The 17,668-nt window shown below is 59.4% G+C and overlaps 1 protein-coding gene across 1 annotated transcript; it reads left to right on the top strand.

Moving 5' to 3' along the window:
• Window positions 1-908: 908 nt before the first annotated feature.
• Window positions 909-15,574, top strand: METRNL (meteorin like, glial cell differentiation regulator). Its single transcript, XM_059047001.2, has 4 exons — window positions 909-1,234; window positions 6,305-6,690; window positions 13,797-13,856; window positions 15,069-15,574. The coding sequence occupies exons 1-4, from the start codon at window positions 1,074-1,076 to the stop codon at window positions 15,389-15,391; spliced, it is 930 nt and encodes a 309-aa protein (XP_058902984.1). The 5' UTR covers window positions 909-1,073; the 3' UTR covers window positions 15,392-15,574.
• Window positions 15,575-17,668: the final 2,094 nt, after the last annotated feature.

The following is a 17,668-nucleotide window of genomic DNA, read 5'->3' as shown; positions in this document are numbered from 1 at the left end:
CTGCTAAAATCCTACAATGCACAAGAGGGTCCCCACCACGAAGAATCAAGATCAAAGCTGGTGAATCGGGTACTAGACTAACTCTGGAGCAGGGACGGTGGGGACCAGCAGGGAGCACAGCAGTGACGCGCAGGAGCCGTGGCCTCGACAGGCGAATCCAGAGCCTTTCTGTGGCACGGGTGTTCCAGGGTCCACCGCATACTCAACAGGGGGTCGGTCACATCACCAGCCACAGTTGGTCCTCCCCTCCCCCGTGGGCCGCAGAACGGGACAGAGTCTGAACTTCCGCAAAGCACACTCAAATCCTGTGGAGGGTGGGTGCCAGGAACATCTCTGACGGCCTCAGGCTGGTCACACAGCAGTGGCACGGCCAGGTGCCCCTGCTACAGCCCAGAGGCCATTCCAGACTCAGTCTGCACGATGGGGCCACAGCACCACCACTGCTGGACGGACCTGCTGGCCAGGCGCCCGGCCTGGGTCTGCACATACTTGGGGTCTCGGGTTTCTACCCCGCCCCCGCATCGTACAGGCTGGGAACACGTTGCTGCCCGCTTGAAACTTCACTTTCCAGCCTGGCTCTTCTCTCCCGGATCCTTCTCCCAGTCCCTCACGAGGCCCTCTCCTCTCCGCGGCGTCCTAGCCTGTCCCACCCTTGGGCCACACGCCCCCCAGCGCTTAGTGTCCCCGCCACGCCGCTGACTCCGGTATCCGCCGCGTCCAGCCGGGCTCCCTGGGCGCGGGGCACAGGCGCACTGGGCGGAGTTCCGGCGCGCGGGGGCGGAGCGGCCGGGCGGGCGCCGCCCCCCAGCTGAGCAGCGACCAGGACCGCGGACTTGCAGACTTCAGAGGCTCAGGCGGCGGCGGCGGGCGCGGAGGTCCGCGCCCGGCTCCAGCGGCTCCAGCGGCTCGGGCGGCCCCGGCTCCGGCGGGGATGGGCGGGCAGCCGCCCTGGGGGCGCGGGGGGCGCGCGACCTGACCGCCTGGACTCGAAGCCCGGCCGCTTGGCAGCGCCGGGTCGAGGGTCTGCTCGGTGGGCGCGGACGCGGGGCCGGCGGCCGAGCCGGAGCCAGAGCATGCGGGGCGCGGCGCGGGCGGCCGGGGGGCGAACGGGGCAGCTGTGGCCGAGGCCCCCCTCCCCGGGCCCTGGGCCGCCGCCGCTGCTGCTGCTGCTGGCCGTGCTGCTGGGCGGCGCGGGCGCGCAGTACTCGAGCGACTTGTGCAGCTGGAAGGGGAGGTGAGTTCGCGCGGCGCGACCCTTGGGTCTACTCCCCTCCCCGCGGGCCGAGCGCGCGGGGGCTCGGGGGCCCGCTCTCCAGGCTGAGTGCCGTCCCCGCCCTCCCCCGCCCCCGGTTTTAGAACAAAAGAGCCCGCGGCGTCCCGGTCCCCTGGCCCGGCGGACGCCCAGGGGGAGGCGCGCCTGCAGCGCGGTGGTGTCAGTCGGGTCCAGCAGCCCGCTCGCCCCGCGCCGGACCGCGCCGCTCCCCACTTGGTTCCCCGAGAGCCGCAGCCCGGACCCCGCGACCCCTCACTTGGGGGCAGGCGGGGGTCGGCCTTCTGGCCCTTCCCGGGCTCTGCCCTCGGCGAGGAGTTGCGCGCCCCGGGCCGGGAGGAGCCGGGCCTGCGCTCAGGGCCGAGCGGGAAGGGACGGACGGGTCCGCAGGAGTGAGCGGCGGCTCCGGTGGTCGGAGCGGGGGCCCTGGCGCTAACCGTGCACTGACCACGTCAGTGCGGGCGGAGACCCCCGGGCGGGCACCTTGCGCGGGGCGAGTTCGGGGCCTGGCGGAGCCCCCCGCCCCGCCCCGTGAAGGTCAGGCCGCCCTTGGCAGCGCGCGCTGGGCTCTGCGACCCCCCTTCACGCCCTCTGCCAAGGCAGGCAGGCGAGGACTTTTTAAAAAAACTGCAGTGTGACAGGCAAGTCCCAAGCGTGGGCGAGGGTGGGGGTGAGGGCGCAGAGAACCTCCGTCCACCAGGGCGCCGGCCCCGAGCCAGGCACCTCGCTGTCGGAGAAGACTGCTTGGGCTTCAGCAGTTGCGGATTCAGGAGTTCGCAGAGGGAGATACTAGCGTCGTCTTCTCCGAAAACGCTATGGGCCGGGGCTGCCCTTAGATCTGGGTGTGTCCCTGTGTCCCACCGTGCAGGGCCCATAAGTCCCTGACTTCTGATGGGAAGACTCCCGCTGGCAGAGACCTCATGCTGTGGGGTGTCACGGGGTTATTTTGAGTGAAGACAGTTTTTTCCGAGAAGGTAAGGGTTGTGCCACTGTGCTGGGCTCTGAGTCAGCAGGGCAGTTGCTGGTCCTCTTGGATACGTACAGACCCAGTTCTCTGTGGAAGCTGGCAATTACCCTGCTCCCTCCTCTCTGTTTCCCAGCCTCCTAGAGTGAAGGTCCTGGGCTCCTGAGCTTGGGCTGGTGTTGCCCACCCTCCCTGCTGCAGAAGTTCTCCCAGCTCACACCACAGCAGGGGTGGTAGAGCTGAGACTGGAGCCCTGAGTGACAGATCAGAGCTCTGGGGGAGGGTTGGCCTGGAGAATGCTGGCGCCAGCACAGAGCTGGCGGGGAGCCTCTGACTCTGACACACTCTTCTGGGGCTGCCCTCTCCCCCTCGCTGGTAATTAAACTCCCTGCTTTGCAGCCTCTGCTGGATGAATGAGTGCATCCCCAAACTGAGGCCTTGGGGTGTCCTGCTTCAGCAGATCAAAAACAGAAACGCAGTCCCACCCTGTGAGCTTGAGTTTCCAGAGGAGGAGCTGACATCCTTTAAACATTCTTGGAGGACCATGTGCCTGGAAGAGGATGCCTCCCCTGGAGCCCAGAGCCCATGAGTGAGGACTGGTCAGGGGGCCAACCTGCTCCTGGACCATGCAGGCGTTTGCAGTGGGTAGAGGAATCCCTTCACCTTCCTGTTCCTGTGCATCCTCTTATCTACCTGGAGAAGAAGGGCCACTTACCTGCGGCCCCTCTCCCTCCATCATTGCTAATGGACCCCTGGACTTGGACACCCTCCAGTGTGTCCTCCACTCAACCCAAAGGCAGAACCCGGCCAAGGGCGGCTGCAGTGGCTGTAGGAGCTGCGGGCAGGATCTGGAGCAGAGGCAGGGCTGGGTCACGTTCCTGGAGCATAAGCCCCCCTTGCATTGTAATTGCTGCCCCCAGTTATCATTTTTTTTCACAAATCAGCTGACGGATTCTTACTCTGCTGTGCTGGTTTGCCTGCTGACTCTATAGCATTTATGACTTTTTATGAGCCGTTCAAAAGACAGCACAGGGTGGTGCAAGCCCTGATGTGCCGGGTGGATTCTGATCCCCTGATAGGAAGGGAGTTGTTTTTTATGACACTGGCCAGTCACATTTGACAGGCCTAATGTGTTTCTGGGTGTTTCCAAGCAATTAAGTAGGAGGTTTTGAAATCCCTCTCCCTGTGCAGGGGCAGGACGTGCCCTATCTTTATTAGGCCCTGGTCGTAAAAGTGGACCGTGAACTTTCCTACTGCGATGGGCTTGGGCATTGCCGGTTATGTCACACCTGGGCTATCTCTCCTGCGTGGTGGGGTAACGAAAAGGAACTCCAGGCAGGAGAGCCTTTTGGTTTCGCCCTTGATCAGAAGCTCTTCCTGACTTTAGTCAAAAAGAGACCATCACTTCCTTCTGGTGACTCAGGGTTTGAGCAGGCTGTGGTGAGTGGTGTGGGCTCTGCTGCCACCACACTGACCCTGTCAGACAGTCCCCATAGCGACCTGGAATTTGCCATCGTTGCCATAAAGGTGCTCCACAGGTGTGTCCTCCTGGGGTGGGGTGGGGGGTGACACTTGCCGACTCTTTTTTTTTTTTTTTTAATGCATTAATGCAGTTTAAATAATCCAAGATCAAATCAGTCTTTTCAGTTTCCTAAGGTTGAACAGAACCACAGCTTTTTTTCTGCATCCTGTAGCTTTGTCATAACATCAGAAAGCAGTTACTTCGTTTTTCTTAGTTAGGATGTCACTGGCGTGTCATGTGGAAATTGTAACATACCATCATCAGTGACCAGTACTGATGTGGTGTGTTTTTGCATCTCCAGCACTTTTGCTGAGCAGATGTCTGTCTGAGTGGAGCTCTTGCTCTGAGGAGAGTGTGGACACTCCTGTGTTGGGTGCTTAGTGAGAGTTTTGTTGGTCCTGATATTTTCGCAGAATGTGAGAGAAGAGGCAGAGCAGGGCCCGTGCAGGCTCCGGGGACGGGCTGGACTTGTTAGAGGGTGACGTGATGGGCACTTTGTTTCTCATGTGTCCACTGCCGTTTTGTTCCTAGTCCTCTTTTAGGTGAGTGACTTGTGAGTAAGTGGATGCACGTGGTCATGTACGCAGGCTGGTGGATGGCAGCCCCCAGCCTCAGGTCTGCCTCCCCCTGGGCAGCATGGGCTGGCCACCTGTCCCCATGAGGGCCCCCTCTGCCCCTGCCAAGACACGGGTCGGGGGTGGGCCTCCCCATTTCGCCCTCCACTGCTGGGGTTAAGGCAACCTTTTGAGAGGTACCCACAGCCTCTGGTAAGAGTTCTCCACTCCCTCAACCCCTAGGTCCCCCTCCTCCCACCAGGAGGGAAGCGAAGCCTTGGAAGGGGTGGTTTTTGTGGGGGAGAGAGTTGAGGATTGGTGCCTGGGCATGGCGCAAGTGTCCAGCTGCCCCCCAAGGCTGGAGCCAGGAGAGGAGGGACACTGTGATAAAGTTTGTTGGGCTGCATAAGAGCAGAGCTGATTATAGTCATCTGTGGCAACCACACACCATTTAGTCTAATTTTGTCACCCAGCCCTATAATTATGCCCATCCCCTCCTATGTGTCAGATGAGCTTATGTGAGTTTTACGTGACTGTAATTTGTAAGTCTGTTCTCTGTGTGCGGCCCTGCTAGGCGTCTGAGGCCAGGCTGCTCATGACCCAGGGCCTTGGGGGTGGGGAGTGGAGTGAGGAGGGAGTCCACCTCCTTGACACCTCCTTCTGATGTGGTCTGCAGGGTGACGGTGCAGCCCTCGCCTGCAGCTGGCCGTTGTATGAAAAGTGAGGCTTTTCGGGGCCTGGAGCGTGAGTCACCAACAGTAAATGCAAACCATATGTTATGTGTTTTCTCCTCTGCAGAAAAGGTTTCTGGTAACTCACTCAGGCCAGGGCTCTGAATATAGTATTGTTTATTTCACATAAAAATCCTAAGAATGTGGGTGAACCTGTCTGAGATCTGATCAGAACCAAATTTCATGTAATAAAACACTTAGTTGAAGTCACCATTGAGTTCCCGGGCTGCTTGGTGTTTATGACGTAACCGTTACCGCAAGCTGACATTTACATTACAGTTTTGAGTAGGGGAAACTTGAACGTTTTTGATGGTTTCAATTTCTCGAAAACATAATGTTATGACTTACTCAAGACCTGCCTCTCCAAGAGCATAGCACACTTCATTTTTTCCTGTTTGCTATTTATTAGGAGTGAAACCCACAGGGCTCCCCAACAGTCCCCATCGGGCAGACAGGTTATCTGTGGACCTTTTGTGTCCGCCTCCCTTTGCTTTTCCACAATTCCTTCCCGTGTCTCCCTGTGGAAGACCTTTACTTTGCTTTTGTGTCTTGCTTTGATGATATTTGTGTTTGTTTTGAAAAAAGTACAGTTGGCAATGCAGGGTCTTCAGGTTTGCAAATGAATGAAAAAGCAGTCAAATCGTCACCTTAAGGAAAATATGAACACTGTGCCTAACGGGGACCCCGAAGACAAAACTCACCAACAACCTACACAACCCCCCCCCCCCAAATTGCTAACATTCCCAGTTCATTTAAAAGCTGCTCCCTGGAGTGCATTATTTATTATATGTGCATTGCATTCCAGCGTGCCTCCTGTAACTTGAATCTGCTCCTTGGTCTTCACACTCAGTGGGAATCTACCAACATTTCCTGGCCCTCATTTGATTATCTGGAACTTGGGTTGGTGCCAAAGTCCCACTGGTGTTTCCCTGTTTATTTTTTGGAAGAGCCGTCTTTTCCTTGGTTCTCACCTCCACTGCACCCATCACTGCCCCCGTTCAGGGGTTTCCCAAGGACACGCGCTCAGAGGGCAACAGAGTGTCCAGGTGGTGAGAGGGTCTGGGAGCCAGAAGCTCCCACACTTACCAGAGTGCTTGGGGCCGGTATGCTGGAAGGAACTGGGCGGGGGAGGCCGTGTGGCCACCCCTCCCTGGAGATGGGCCCTGAGCTGCAGGGTGGAGACGGTGCCAGCCTGCCTGTGGGTGAGGGGTGCTCAGACACCCAAGCAGTCGTCTCCCGGCTGACGAGTCTCCCCCTCCACAGCGGACTGACGCACGAGGCCCACAGGAAGGAGGTAGAGCAGGTGTACCTGCGCTGCTCCGCGGGCACTGTCGAGTGGATGTACCCGACCGGTGCGCTCATCGTGAACCTGCGGCCCAACACCTTCTCGCCCTCCCGGCACCTGACTCTGTGCATCAAGCCCCTCAGGGGCTCGTCGGGGGCCAATATTTATTTGGAAAAGACTGGAGAACTGAAACTGCTGGTGCGGGACGGGGACCTCGGGCCCGGCCAGGCCCCGTGCTTCAGCTTCGAGCAGGGCGGCCTGTTCGTGGAGGCGACGCCCCAGCAGGACATCAGCAGGAGGACCACAGGCTTCCAGTACGAGCTGACCAGCCGGCATGCGGGGCCAGACCTGCACACGCTGTCAGGTGAGTGTGGTGCCCAGGGTGGGTTGGTGGCCTCAGGGGTCCTCTCTCCTCTCCCAGACCCCCCGATCATCTCGCACCCCCACCTCAGCACAGTCTCTGAATATGCTGCTCGAGTCCGTGCTTCAGGCCTGGCAGGTCTGCCTGAGGGCGGCCGAGGGGCCCTCCCGGGAGCAGGTGCCCCGTTAGTGCTGTGGGCAGTTTGGACTTGGGACGATGGCCACGGGTCAGAGCAGAGCTGTGACACGGTCCTGGCCCGTCATATGCTCTTCTCCCTTGGAACAGTTTTGACTGTGATTTGGAATGGATGCTGTTACCATCCAAACTGCCCCAGAATTTCTTCTGACACATGAGTTGGCCAAGTGTTTTTGGCGTCGGCTGCAGTCCCTGAAACATTGAGTTTTGGGTGGAAGTTGAGTCTGATTCCCGTTCCAGAGCCATGCAGAGCTGGGATGTCCTGAATCGTGAGCCATTCCCAGGTTCACAGGCCGTTTTATCTGTGGGTGTCGGTGAGGGCACCAGCACCATGCCATGCGGGGCAGCTGAGTGGCTGTGATGATCTGGGAACCTCAGGTGAGGTCCCGGAGGGAGTCTCTGGGTGGCCGAGGGCCGGTGAGTTGGCTTTAGATTTTCCTTCTTTTTTGGGGGGCGGGGGCCAGCAGACAGCTCTGCGGGGCCCTGTGTGGAAGGCAGTGTTGGTCTCTGGAAAGTTCTGTGGGCAGAGAGGAGTGTGTGGCCCCAAGAGCTCTCACACAGGGAAAACTCAGGGTCCTGTCTTTTAGATAGGGACAACCAGGCCAGGTGCAACCCTTGCTCCAAGGTACAGATGACCTCGTGGGGTCCGAGCACATGGGGTGGGGGTCAGCGGGGCTCAGGTGCACCATCTGCTTCAATTCCAAAACTAGCTGGTAGGAAGATGCCTCCCAAGGGGAAGGTGTGAGCTTGGGTAATCGTGGGGGCAGGTTCCAGGAAGGCCGTTCCTGCGGTGACCGGCCAGGATGATGGTCAGTGGGGGGCGCTATGGCATCGAGTGTTGGGGCGAGGCAGGGATTCTCCTCACACCCCATGGTGCATAGGGCAGTCCCACCACAGAGAATGACCTGGCCCCAGGCATCAGCACAGGACACCCCAACACGAAGAGTGACTTATCCCCAAGTGTCAGCAGTGCTAAGGTGGAAACACCTGGTTTGAGGGCTAGGCCAGCCCCCCAAAATAATATAATTTTCATATTTTAGTGAATAAAATCTTCCATTGGAAACAACCAGACCTACTAGGATTTGAAATGCAGACTTTCTCCTGCGTGGGAAAACCTACATTTTATTGTTCTGTGTTCTTGGCTCAGATGAGTTTTCAAAACCTTAAATCTCTCTCAAATTAAACTGGTCTGTTATAGAGCTTCAATGTATGACTGCCCAGGTAGGACCCCTCCCCCCAGGGCCTGACTGCCCAGGTAGGACCCCTCCCCCCAGGGCCTGACTGCCCAGGTAGGACCCCTCCCCCCTGCCCCTGTGCCTGCCTGGGTAGGACCCCATCAGGAATGCTGGAAGCTGCTATAAACCCCAGGACTTGAATAAAACTTTAACCACAACAGCCTTTATCTTGATCACCAGCGAGTGATCACCGGGCGCCGCTCGTTGGTGGGGGTGGTGGGGGGACGCTAGAGATAAACTCGCAATAAAAGCAAAATCTGGAGAAACCCGGTCACCAAATTCGATGTTTCTGGCCATGGTGATAGTTGGCTGATGGGGCGGATACTAGGAACTTGCTAACATTCCTTTTACTGATTAAAATGTTGATGGGTTGAGGCCATTCGGCTGCAGGTCACATGTTCTGTCCGGCTGGAGCTTTGTTCCACTTTGCTGTGAGGCTCCCACCAGATTCTTGGAGGCCACGGCATAAGGTGCTTTCTGTGCTGCCACCTGCGTGCTCCCGTTGGCACAGACCGGAGTCTCTGCTGGAAAATCCACAGTGGGGTCAAAACCTGGGGTGACTCAGAGCCTGTGGCTCAGCCCTAGGGACCTGAGACTTTGTTGCTTTCCCCCCTCCCTGGGGGCAGGGTCTGTGCTCCCCCAGACCCCAGGTCTACGTTTCCGGGCTAGGGCAGTGAGTGGGTTTGGGAGAGGCCCGTGGGGTCACAGGGAGAAGACCCCGTGTGATGGGGTGGGTTGTCTGGCCGGGGCACCACACAGGACACGTGGCTGTGGGTGGACGTTAGCCTGCTGGTGTGCCCTTGATCCCCCAGACATACGCCTGCCTGGCCCTGGGGTGCCTCTTTAAATCTGGGGCTCACAGGGATCCCGGAGACCCTGAGGCTGGTGGGGTGTGATTGTCCATCTGCCCAGTGACCGGGGCGCTGGCCTGGGGCAGCACAGATACAGTGGCTGTCAGAACTTGAGATGGGGATGCAAAAGGCTCCTGGGGTCTGGGAGCTGCAGACCCAGCACCTCTGTGTCCTGAAGGAGGCAAGGGCAGCAGGGATCAGGGAGGCCGGTGCATCCGTTCTCCCCAGGGAAGGGCCCCTAAGCTTTTAATGCCAAAGGAATGGGTACGTAATGTGGAATGCTGGGGCCGGCCATCTGGCATCAGTGACCTCCCCCGGACCAGGCGGGCTCTCCGATGGCAGCGCCCTCCTGTCTGGCCCCGGCTGCAGCGGGGAGACCCCAGTGAAGCCGAAGCCCCAGTGTGTGTGCCGTGGAGGTGAGCACATGCCCGTGACCCGACCTGCTGGGGAGGTGGCCGAGCCTTCTCCCTCGCTGATGGATCACGAGTTCCAGTTTGTGCTGCTGTGAAATTAAAGAGGCACCGTGGGCTGGGATCCCGAAGGAGAGGTGTGCGTGAGGCTTGCTCACCTGCCACGGCTCTGGGTGGTTCCACAGGGAGTGTTTACGGTGAGCATGTCAGCCTCATGTCCATCGTGTTGCATAATCGGCTTCCTCGTATGGACTGGGACTCACCAACAGCCAAGAAGAGGCCAGGACGGAGAGGCAGGCAGATACAGAGGGGCAGGCGGGTGGCAGTGGGGCTTCAGCCCCCCGGGGACTCGGGATTTGGCTGCCACGTGGCAGGAAGGGGAGGACCTGCTCCCCCGCCCTCCCCCGCCTCCGAGGGCCTCGCCGGGCACCTGAGTAACACGGCACTCCTTCCTCTGGCTCTGGAAAAATCTGGCAGGATACAAAAGGCAGGCAAGTGGCCAGATGCAACTCACTAATGGAAGAAGCTCCAGGCCACACCTGGTCTGTGTGCTGAAGCCTCACTGTGGACCTGGCCAGGCTGTCTGCACCATCCTCCCCAGGGTCCCAGCACACTTGGGAAAACAGGCACCACCAGGACCCCCATTGCCCAGTGGGCTGGGGGATGCGTTAGGGTGGCCAAAGAGGGAGGGCGGGGGTGTTACTCGGTCTGGTTCTAGGCGACAGATGCAGACCCCGTCTCTGTGGTTCTCCTGGAGTAGCTCAGGGGGGCCCTGGATTCCAGCATGTTCTTTTAGTACTTAGGGGCTGAGAAGCAGGGGCTCACAGGCTTGGCCACGTCCACGCTCTGGGGTTTGGTCTCTGTGTGATGCCCACCCAGAGCAGGCCCCCAGTGTGCAGGTGAGGTGGCGGGGGGGGGGGAGTGGGGGACAGCGGTGTTTTAGACCCACAGCCGGAGGAGAGTGGGGATAAGGGGACTTGCCCCTGTGCCGGCCGTGAAGGCCCAGAAGTGATTCCCATCGCTGCTCATGGGCGCCGGGTGGGGTGGCCTGGGTCCCACATTTCTGATGTGCTTCATCTCGCCATCCCCTTTGAAACCGTTCTGTTGATGAGCCAGGGGCGAATGATCCCTTTGGGGGGGCCTGGGAGGTGCAGACCCCTGCTGGGATCCCACTTGGGCACCTTAGAGTTTAGGGGCGGCCTTGATGGGCCATGGGGCATAAACAGCAACGTTCAGAAGTGAAAAGAAACTTCGTCATTTCCTGGAAACAGTAAAGGAGAGAACTTAATTAATTTTAATTTTTTTTCCCCTAAGGTTCGTTTAGATTCCTGCACCAGTGCTTTTCCAGCCCCTGTAATCATTGTAAAATTACTTTTCATCTTACCCAGCTCTGGACTCTGGGGGTGGAAGGTGTGACTCCTCTGGCTTCCTCACCAGGAAGAGGGAGGGAGGGGAGTGGGTGCGGGCAAGGTAGCTGGTGAGGCTGAGCGTTCCCTGTGTCCGCACGTGGGAGATGGGGTTTCGCAGGTGGTGACCAGCCCCGGCCAGGTCCCAGAGGGTCCTCTGGGGCGATGTCAGCCTGTGGCCTGGAGTTGGGGTGAGTCCAGCGTTGTCATGATGATCAGAGGAGGCTCTCTGCTCAGCGAATACCGCTCACATTCTGGCGACATTGCTCCCTTTCCTCCCCTCCCTGTTAAAATGCTTCATTCACCACCTGTTGCGGCTGCACTGAAGACCCCAGAGGGTGTCTCACACATCGTGTCCACCCCAGTCATCCTTACCGGGGCAGTCTCACCCGCCAGACCAGCATCCCACTATCTACAAACTTCTCCTGGGCAGCGGGCTACCCAGGGCCTGACAGAGGGGTGCCGCCCTCCCCACCTGTACCCACCGCCCTCACCTGCCTCCCTGCTGCAGCCCCCGGCTGGTCTCCCTGACCCTGTTTTTTCACTACTTCATTCAGTTCATTTTATGCATATTCCAGAGTAATCTTCCCGACGTCCACATCCCAGCCCTCCCTTTTCCAAGAACCACAGGCCAGAATTCCACCCGGCCTCTGGGCTGCCCCCTCCCCATCTTCCCCACAAGGAAACGAGATTCGATGTGTCAGAAACCAGCGCATTCCACTCAGCCTCCACGAGCCTAACTCCGATTAATAATTGTTTCCAGATTGCTTCTCTTGGCGTCCACAGCCTGGATTCTCCACAAAGGTGCCTACACTTCATAAAGCTCAGAGTCATAAGAGAGTCTTGTGGGGGGCTTTGTCAGCTCAGCTGTCAATGGCACCGGCTCGCTGAAGCTTTGGGTGGGAGGGTCGGCAGGCTGCTCACCGCCTGCCCCCAGGCGCACTGGGGTCCTCGTACATCCTGTGTGGGACTGGGCGCGAGGCAGGACGGGGAGCCCAGGACAAGCTCACGCCACCTTTCTCCCCAGCGGTCAGCTGAGGCCCTGGGGCCTGCAGCCCACAGAGAGCTCGAGGCTCCAGGGCTTGGTGATCATACGCACCCAGGCCTGGGTTTCGACCATGGTTTGTGGCCTGGGCCTGTCTCGGCTTCTAAAGAGCTTGTGCGGACCTTGCCTCCCGTTCACCCGCTCTTGGAGTTCGCGTGGCCTGGTTCTGAGGCCCCAGGCGGGAGCCTCTGACCCGGTGGGCACTGGGGGAGCCACCAGGACGGGATGTCTCCCCACTGCTGCAGGCCCCTCGGCACACAGGCCGGAATAAAACGCTGCCTCTTGTGGGAAGTGAGCCCCCCCGATGTCTGCGGGGCTGTGCTCTCCCTTTTCCTCACTCTGGGGTCTCTGTCAGGCCCCCAGCGGGTTAGAGGTGGGGTCCCCCCAGTTGGCCACCCTCCTTTTTAAGAAAGGCCTTGAGGCTGGGGGTCCTCACTCGTGACAAAAAGCCACAGGTGGGCGGAAGCCTGCAGATTTGGAGCTGGGGAGGGAGGTGCCCGGTGCTCTCAGATGCTTCAGAGGCATCCAACAGGCTGTTCTCGTGCTGCGGCTTCTGCTGTTTCCTGATAACGTAACAGAAGCGCCAGTGAGTCATGCACTCGCCGGACTAGACTGGGATGCGCACATCTACCCCCGCCTGGGGGCAGGGCGGGAGGGCTGGTGCTCTGGATGCTCATATCCGTCCCCAAGGGGCCCCAGGACACCAGAGACTCCAGGGTCTCTGTTGCCCGCACACATATCCCAGGTCCCGGAGGCCCCTCCTGTTCCCCTGTGCATCTCCCTGTCTCCTCGAGGGCCCCCGAGTCACTGCAGGCCCTGGGCAGGTGACAGCTCAGCCCGGTTCAGGGGCTTCGAGGGCAGCTGGCCGGGTGTGCTGACAGTTGTAGCTTCATCCAGGCCCAGTGAGGGCCAATCCTGGGGACCTTGCGGGGCCTTCAGAACATGAAGAGGCAGAGGGCAACTTGTCCTAGTGAGAGTTCACGCCTAACATTTCTGTTGTTAGGGAATTGGGGCCCAACCCTAGAAACTAGAAATAGGTGAGGAAACGTGCAACATCAGAGCCAAATAATAAACTTGTGTCTCCCCAAATCCACCACCGAGTTAGGGGTGCCATGGTCCTGGGGAGTCCCCAGAGCCTCGAGGTTTCTGTCTCCCCCGAGCCTTTCTGGAGGCCTTACGCCAGTCTGAGGCAGTAGGCGAAGGGTGGGGTGAGAGCTGTACCGGGGAACAGAGGTCCACCAAGAAGGACTGGTTTGTCTGGAGCAATCAGCTCCCGCCCAGGTCTGGGGAGTCTCAGAGGGGATCCTGTGAACTGGGCCTGCTGTGAAAGGTGTCTGGGGGTGTTTGGAGGTGACCACCCGGTCCTGTCGGTTAGACGAGGACCCCACGGCTGAAGCAGGTGAACATGTCCCTCATGCCCACCAGTGCCTTTGGCAGGGTCACCTGGTCCCTCTGGGCAGTGCCTTGACCCCTGTGGAATCCTGGTGGCAGATGGGACCATGGGGGCAGGCAATGTGAGTGGGAGGCCCTGGCATTTTGGGGCCTGGCCACAGAGGCTGTGAGTGAGGCTCTCAGCCAGGCTGGTGTCAGGGACGTGGCCTCAGATCAGCTCGGGTTGGTTTGGGCGCCGAAGAGCCATTTACACATGAGCCCAGGGGTTGTTTGCCCGGCACGACTACAGTCATGGGTTCAGTGTGATCGAACGCAAAACCGCACTTTCCCTCCGTTTTCACGCCATTGCAGGTGGCCCGGGTGAGCCTGGGGCCCCTGGAGACAGCTCCCGATCCGAGAGCAGCCGAGATCGAGGCCCCGCCTGCTCTTGGCACCCTGGTTTCAGAGGTGCAGGGCCTTGGACAGTTGCTCCCGACGTCAGAGGACTTATAAGATGTCGTGTGGTCTACGTGCCGTGGGCGGGAGGGTCCCGTGTTCATGCACGGGCCCCGCCTGACCCTGTTCTCTCCCCACAGCCCCGTGCCGCCCTTGCAGCTACACTGAGGTGCTCTTGGCTGTCTGTACCAGTGACTTTGGTGAGTGTGCTGGCGGTTCCCGCCACGTGGGGGAACTAAACCCTCTGGGGGGAGGAGACTCTGCTGAAGACCCTGGGCCCGGCCCCCCTTCCGTCACTGATTGCAGTCACGGGAAAATGCCTTCCTTTCTGCTCTTTAGAGTGACCCCAGCCCGAGAAGGGACCTGTGTGCAGGGCGGGGAGAGAGCTGGGAATTCCTATTTAAGGTGGGAATTCCTATTCGAGGTGATACTGAGCATTTTCCTACTTGGTGCGTGAGTCTAAGTCCTGGCTCTAGCCCCTCCTCAGTGCCCTGCCTGCCTCCAGGTCCCCTGCAGGCACCACAGCAGGCGTTGGAGGCCCTGGTGGGGCCAGGGTCGGGATCAGGGACTCAGCCGCCTGCTTGTGATGCTGGCACGAACGCTCTCGAGTTAAGGGTGGCAGCATTCGGGGTGAGTTCGATGGAGCCGGCCCAGCGGGACCTGCCTCTGAGCCCCCCAGGCTCCCAGGGCAGTTGGGTGGTGGAAGTACAGCCCCTTTCTTCTCGCTGGCCCTGCACAGAGGGGATCTGGGTCCGGGCAGTGTCCCCGAACTTGTGCCTGGTCTGCCCTTCTCCTTCCCATCGCCTTCCTCCCCTGTTAAGCTTCACCGTTTCTGTCTGATCTTGATACGGAACCGCTGCAGATCTTGAGTATCAACTGCAGTGACTTTTCTTGTTTTAACTTGAAAACTTGGTGCACAACGTGATTCATATCTTCTGTTTTTCTCCACTTGTGTGTCTGGCCCTTGGTAGAAAAGCATCTCTGCCCACAGCGGTGTGAGTGGTGGGGATGACCCCTAGGCAACATCTTGTGTGTGGATTGCGGTTTTGGGGGGTTTTTTTTGCGGTACGCGGGCCTCTCCCTGTTGTGGCCTCTCCCGTTGCGGAGCACAGGCTCCGGACGCACAGGCTCAGCGGCCACGGCTCACGGGCCCAGCTGCTCCGTGGCACGTGGGATCCTCCCGGACCGGGGCACGAACTCGTGTCCCCTGCATTGGCAGGCGGACTCTAGACCACTGCGCCTCCAGGGAAGCCCTGGATTGTGGTTTTTAATGAAAGTTTCTGGAAGGCAGAGTTCAGGGTCAGCTCCCGGTTCTGCAGCTGGGGGTGGGAGGTTGGTGCGTGCTGTCTGCTTGGTGAGCACCCCTCTGACCTCTGACCCGCGCCCCCCCCCCCCGTCTCCTTCCTCTGCAGTCGTCCGAGGCTCCATCCAGAATGTCACCCATGAGCCGGAGCAGCATGAGTCAGCCATCCACCTGCACGTGAGCCGGCTCTACCGGCAGAAGAGCAGGGTCTTCCGGCCGGCCCCAGAGGGCGAGGGTGGCGGCTGGCGGGGGCGCGTCTCCACGCTGCTGGAGTGCGGTGTCCGGCCCGGGCGCGGCGAGTTTCTCTTCACCGGCCACATGCACTTTGGGGAGGCCTGGCTCGGCTGTGCCCCGCGCTTCAAGGATTTCCAAAGGATGTACAGGGACGCTGAGGAGAGGGGGCTGAACCCCTGCGAGATAGGCACAGAGTGACTGCCGGGTGACCGCTGCCGCAGCGATGGATACGCACACTGGGGTGGGTGCCTGGCGCTCCGGCTGGGGAGGTACACGCTGGTTCTGGCCAAGGACTCCCTGACGGATTGACTGGAGATGCTGTAACATGCCAACTAAGTTATTATATTTTTTTTTAAAAAAGAAATGTTCATAGGAAGCAAACTCCTGTGTCGTAAAATGCCTTCGCGTGCCGTTTCGTACTGTTTCCTGAGCATATGCAGTCACTGCATTTGGCTGGTGTATTGGGTGAAGCGTGGGGGCCGTGGCCCACAGCCAGTACCCGACACCAGGCTTGGGTACCATTCAGAGTTGTTTCTTATGATGGAAATTTATGGAGCCAAATACCTATGGTGTTTTCATTTTGTTTTTGCTTTTTAAAGAATGAACTTTGCCAGCCATGGTCATTTTGGGGCTGCAGGCTGTTTCCGTTCCAGGGAATAAAGACGAGCCTCTGATGGATCAATAGCGCGTCTGTCTTCGGCCCTGGTCAGTGGTGTGTGGCACTCACCTAGGGGCCCACGTCAGGGCTTCTCCGAGGGAGCCCCGCAGCCCTGGCCTTAGGGACCTTTCACGCTGGGCCCAACTATAAGTGAGGCTGTTACCCCCACGCTCGGCCTCTTCCGGATGTACCCCCCGCGTTCCTGGTGGACCACCCCCATCCCCTTCAGCATCTGCCCTCCTCCTTCCTGTTACCCCAGATCTTGCCCTTCGACCTCAGCTTCCCCCAAATGCCTGAGCCCAGGGCAAGTGTCTAGATAGCCAGGGCCTGATCTGGGCCCCATATCCTCAAGGATGAGTCAGTGTCCTGCAGCTGCCGAAACAAATGACCACAACCCAGGAGCTTAAACAACAGACACTTATTCTCTCATGGTTCTGGAGACCGGAAGTCCAAAATCAAGGGCCACGCTCCCTCCAAAAGCTCCAGGTGGAGACCCTTCCTCGGTCCTCGGCCTGTGGACACATCACCGTCTCTGCCGTCCTTTGGCCTTCTTCCCCTGAGTGTCTCTGTCCACATTTCCCTCCTCTCTCTCACATCCACCAATCACTGGATCGAGGCCCACCGTGATCCAGTAAGACCTCATCTTAATCACACCTGCAAAGACCCCGTTTCCAAATAAGTTCACATGCACAGATCCTGGATAGATAGGAATTTGGGGAGACACTGTTCATCCCAGTATAGGCGTCACTGGGGTGTCACGTAATCAGACCTGAGCCGGCGACTCCTCCCAAGCAGCTGCTGAGATGAACAGACCTGGGAGAGGCCGACACCGGTCAGTGAACACCGAGCCAACTGCACTGAAAACTCAGACACACCACGGGGAGGGGCTGTATGCTGGCTCAGGTGGGCCTGGCTCAGGTGTGAGCTGACATAGATGTGCCCTGGCTCAGGCATGTACTAGCTCAGGTGTGTACCAACTCTGGCATGCCCTCCCTCAGGTGTGCGCTGGCTCAGGTCTGTGGGCTCCTGCAGGTCACAACAAGAAGCAGGGTCATGACCTGAAGCAACAGGGTTGGTGACAGGCACGGGTCCTACTGTGGCTAACGACTGTGATGCTTTATGCCAAAAGGATGCCTGTGACAGCAGTAGACATGCCAGGCCCACGGCGGGGGCGGAGCTGACCCGCTCCTGGGTTTGTGCTTTGCGTCTTCTGGGCTGGTTGGGCACGCGGGTGCTACAGAACCAGATTGTCGGGTTTCGGGGCTGGTGTTCCTCCTCATGTCGGTACAGGGACGCGGGGATTTACCCCAGGAGCATCCGGGACCTTGACCTCACGTGCTGATGTCCGGTGGACAGCAGCGTTCCCTCCGTGTGAGGCTGAAGCTTTGTAGGAAGCGCCTGGGGGTGGAGGTCTCTTGGTGAGTCTGGAGGAAGAGCAGGGCTTGTCGGACAGGGTGGGGAGAGGGTGGGATCTGGCGCTGAGAGTCCGGCCCTGCAGGTGGGTGCCTGGTGCCAGCACGCGGAGCTCCCTCTCCTTGGCCGAGCAGCAGTCCAGGGCCACTGGGTGTTGGGGAGGAGCTGGAAAGGTCACCATTTCTGAGGGGGCACAGAACCCCTACCTCCCTCCGACCCGTGCCTTCCTGCTGCCTAGAGCCCCCGTTGGGGTCTGAGGCCCCTACATGCCCCAGCCCACTCTCTGACACACCGTGGAGCTCTGAGGGGCCACGCCAGGCACTCGGAGGGTCTCCGGAGGGTCCTTCTGGCTGACTGGCAGCTCTGCCGTGCGGTCTCGGCCCAGTGCCTCTGTCTTGGCTCCG

Source organism: Kogia breviceps, chromosome 19, assembly GCF_026419965.1.
Source record: "Kogia breviceps isolate mKogBre1 chromosome 19, mKogBre1 haplotype 1, whole genome shotgun sequence".
Taxonomy (NCBI): domain Eukaryota; kingdom Metazoa; phylum Chordata; class Mammalia; order Artiodactyla; family Physeteridae; genus Kogia; species Kogia breviceps.
Note: the sequence above shows the minus strand (reverse complement) of the source record. Positions and strands in the feature narration are given on the sequence as shown.

What these genes read in the sequence shown, in the direction of transcription:
- METRNL (XM_059047001.2), top strand. Translation starts at nt 1,074, where the DNA reads ATGCGGGGCGCGGCGCGGGCGGCCGGGGGGCGAACGGGGCAGCTGTGG. An exon ending in TTGTGCAGCTGGAAGGGGAG is followed by an intron (nt 1,235 to 6,304) that starts GTGAGTTCGCGC and finishes CCCCCTCCACAG; the next exon opens with CGGACTGACGCACGAGGCCC. An exon ending in TGTCTGTACCAGTGACTTTG is followed by an intron (nt 13,857 to 15,068) that starts GTGAGTGTGCTG and finishes CTTCCTCTGCAG; the next exon opens with TCGTCCGAGGCTCCATCCAG.